This window comes from Physeter macrocephalus, chromosome 8 (assembly GCF_002837175.3).
Source record: "Physeter macrocephalus isolate SW-GA chromosome 8, ASM283717v5, whole genome shotgun sequence".
Taxonomy (NCBI): domain Eukaryota; kingdom Metazoa; phylum Chordata; class Mammalia; order Artiodactyla; family Physeteridae; genus Physeter; species Physeter macrocephalus.
The window spans coordinates 151,031,728-151,035,293 of NC_041221.1; the positions used below are offsets into that span (position 1 = coordinate 151,031,728).

General features: G+C 39.4%; 1 protein-coding gene across 1 annotated transcript in view; it reads right to left on the minus strand.

Moving 5' to 3' along the window:
• Positions 1–226: 226 nt before the first annotated feature.
• Positions 227–3,566, minus strand: part of HAVCR1 (hepatitis A virus cellular receptor 1) — a 25,002-nt gene continuing 21,662 nt past the window's right edge. The window contains exon 8 of the mRNA XM_024117202.2: positions 227–331. Coding sequence (XP_023972970.1) covers positions 229–331 — 103 coding nt within the window. The 3' untranslated portion in view covers positions 227–228. The remainder of the gene's footprint in view (positions 332–3,566) is intronic.

The following is a 3,566-nucleotide window of genomic DNA, read 5'->3' on the forward strand; positions in this document are numbered from 1 at the left end:
AAAGATTGAGCCAGTTTTAGTATAAAAAATTAGGACAATGTTACAGAGGTTGACTGTACACAGATAAGCTAGACTCACTCTACCCAATGTCACTGACTGGTTGGAATGCCATGGGAAACTGACCGAAAAATTGTCCTGCTTCATGAAGGGACTCTGGCACAGTGATATCTGGTCACTGTCTTCCACAGTCAAGGGCATAATGCCTTAGAAGGCCACTGGATCCATGACTTAATGAAGGTCATCAATAATGTAGATATTGTCTTCTGCTCGGACAGGCTTCAGAGCTGCATTTTTCAAAGCTCCAATGTGAGAGTCCCTCAACGGAATCACACTACAGAAAGAATAACATGAGTAAGAGAAAAGTAGACCACTTCTCAAGTATGAGCAGTGCATTTGTTTATGTTCAAGCAAAATAGGGTATTTGCATTTCCCAGAACCCCATTAACACAGCCTACGAAATAAATAGAAGCTTTCAGAGTTGTGAATATGAAGTTTCAGGAAAGTCTGTTTAATAAGCAGATAGAAAACCTCAGCAGTAGTTTCAAAAAACCTCAGACTGGTCTCCTTCTAGAGTCTCATGTAATCGAATACAAAAATTGAAAATCTAGGGACTTCCCTGACGGTCCAGTGGTAAAGAATGTGCCTTCCAATGCAGGGGATGTGGTTCGATCCCTGGTCGGGGAACTAGGATTGCACATGCCATGGGGTAACTAAGCCCATGTGCCAGAACTACTGAGCTTGCAGGCCTCAATGAGAGAGCCTTCATGCTGCAAACTACAAAGCCCACATGCTCTGGAGCCCACGTGCCACAACTAGAGAGAGAAATCCCATACACCACAAGTAGAGAGAAGGCCATGCACTGCAACAAAAGATCCCACATGCCTCAAAGAAGATCCCATGTGCCACAACTAAGACCTGATGCAGCCAAATAAATAAATAAATATTTTTAAAACAAGAAAGAAAATCGAAGAAGACAAATATGAGACATCAAATTGAAGTACTAAACCAGGATACATATTCTCCAAGATGGCTAGGAAACGGTTTGGCTGGTGTTTTTCCAACTGTGGACTGTGACCCTTTAGAGAGGGTTATTGAATCTATTTAGTGGTCTATATCCTGTTTTTAAGATAAATATATATATAAGTATACAAAATATCAGAGCATACTGGTATAGTAAAATAGTATTGTTTCATCTAAGTGTATACTAGATCATGGAGTCAAAAATCTTACCATGCCTTAATGGTTAAAATTAGAAAGCCATGGGTTAAATGACTTTTATAACACATATGCTCACACATCAAGTGTATGAATATGTCATTTGTGGAGTTTTGATATTGCTACTCTTTTATAATTTGCAGTGTATATAGTTACTACTTTTTATTAGTTAAGCCTGCCCAAAAATGATACGAAATGTACTGCATCTTCATTCAGCTCTGATCTTTAAACGGATTAGTCACACATGTGTGGAAACGGTTTAGGTGTCAGTAGCTCAAAATGAGTCAATGTGATGTAGGTGCCCCAAAAATAACTTCATGGGGAAATGCTCATTTTTGTTTTGGTTTGTTTTGCTTTGCTTTTCCATATTATACAGTATTTCCTACAATAAATATTTTCTTCTCTACTTAGGTGACAAAAAGTGAAACTTTAAGAAAAAGTTAACAGCTAAAAGACAAAAATAAACTAAAAGGATGCTATCTTTCATGCTTTTCTGCCTGTAGGGAGTATTTTTTTTCTTCCATTCTTGGAAGCAGATAGTCAAAAATTTCTGTAAGTATGGGTTTTGGACTCTAAGATACATAAGACTGAGTCTTTTACCTGCTGTGGGGTGTGACCTTGGATGTCACTTAACATCTCTAAACCTATTTTCCAATCTGTAGACTAAGAATAATAATAGTGCCTGTGAAGGGTTTACAGGTTCACTGCTGTGAAGGGCATGACTGCAATAATAAAAGCCAATGTTTATGGAACACTTGCAACATGTTCAAGGCATGTTCTGTGGATTGGGTCATGTGATTAATTCAGACATAGGAAAGACTAAGTAATAACATCCAATGAAAGAGAACTAGGAATAACAGCTGGCAGCTTAAGAGGGATGGATTTGGAATCAAAGAAAGACCTGCTTAAAGCCCAAGCTGGACAATCACAGAAAGATAGACAAAATGAAAAGGCAAAGGACTATGTCCCAGATGAAGGAACAAAATAAAACCCTGGAAAAACAACTAAATGAAGTGGAGATAGTCAACCTTCCAGAAAAAGAATTCAGAATAATGATAGTGAAGATGATCCAGGACCTCAGAAAAAGAATGGAGGCAAAGGTCAAGAAGATGCAAGAAATGTTTAACAAAGGCCTAGAAGAATTAAAGAACAAACAAACAGAGATGAACAATACAATTGAAATGAAAAATACACTAGAAAGAATCAATAGCAGAATAACTGAGGCAGAAGAACGGATAAGTGACCTGGAAGACAGAAAGGTAGAAATCACTGTCACGGAACAGAATAAAGAAAAAAGAATGAAAAGAAATGAAGACAGCCTAAGAGACCTCTGGGAAAACATTATATGCACCGTTTGCATTATAGGGGTCCCAGAAGGAGAAGAGAGAGAGAAAGGACCCGAGAAAATATTTCAAGAGTTTATAGTCAAAAACTTCCCTAAAATGGGAAAGGAAATAGCCACCCAAGTCCAGGAAGCACAGAGAGTCCCAGAAAGGATAAATGCAAGGAGAAACATGCTGAGACACATAGTAATCAAACTGACAAAATTTAAGACAAAGAAAAATTATTAAAAGCCACAAGGAAAAAATGGCAAATAACATACAAGGGAACTCCCATAAGGTTCACAGCTGATTTCTCAACAGAAACACTGCAAGCCAGAAGGGAGTGGCATGACATATTTAAAGTGATGAAAGGGAAGACCTACCACCAAGAACACTCTACCCAGCAAGGATCTCATTCAGATTCGATGGAGAAATCAAAAGCTTTACAGATGAGCAAAAGCTAAGAGAATTCAGCACCACCAAACCAGCTCTACAACAAATGCTAAAGGAACTTCTCTAATTGGGAAACACAAGAGAATGAAAGGACCTACAAAAACAAACCCAAAACAATTAAGAAAATGGTCATAGGAACATACATATTGATAATCATCTTAAATGTGAATGGATTAAATGCTCCAACCAAAAGACACAGGCTTGCTGAATGGATACAAAAACAAGACCCAGGGCTTCCCTGGTGGTGTAGTGGTTGAGAGTCCGCCTGCCGATGCAGGGGACACGGGTTCGTGCCCTGGTCCGGGAGGATCCCACATGTCGCAGAGCGGCGGGGCCCGTGAGCCATGGCTGCAGAGCCCGCATGTCTGGAGCCTGTGATCCGCAATGGGAGAGGCCACAACAGTGAGAGGCCCGCATACCACAAAAAAACAACAAACAAAAAAAAAAAACAAGACCCATATATATGCTGTCTACAAGAGACCTACTTCAGACCTAGGGGCACATACAGACTGAAAGTGAGGGGATGGAAAAAGATATTCCATGCAAATGGAAATCAAAAGAAAGCTGGAGTAGGAA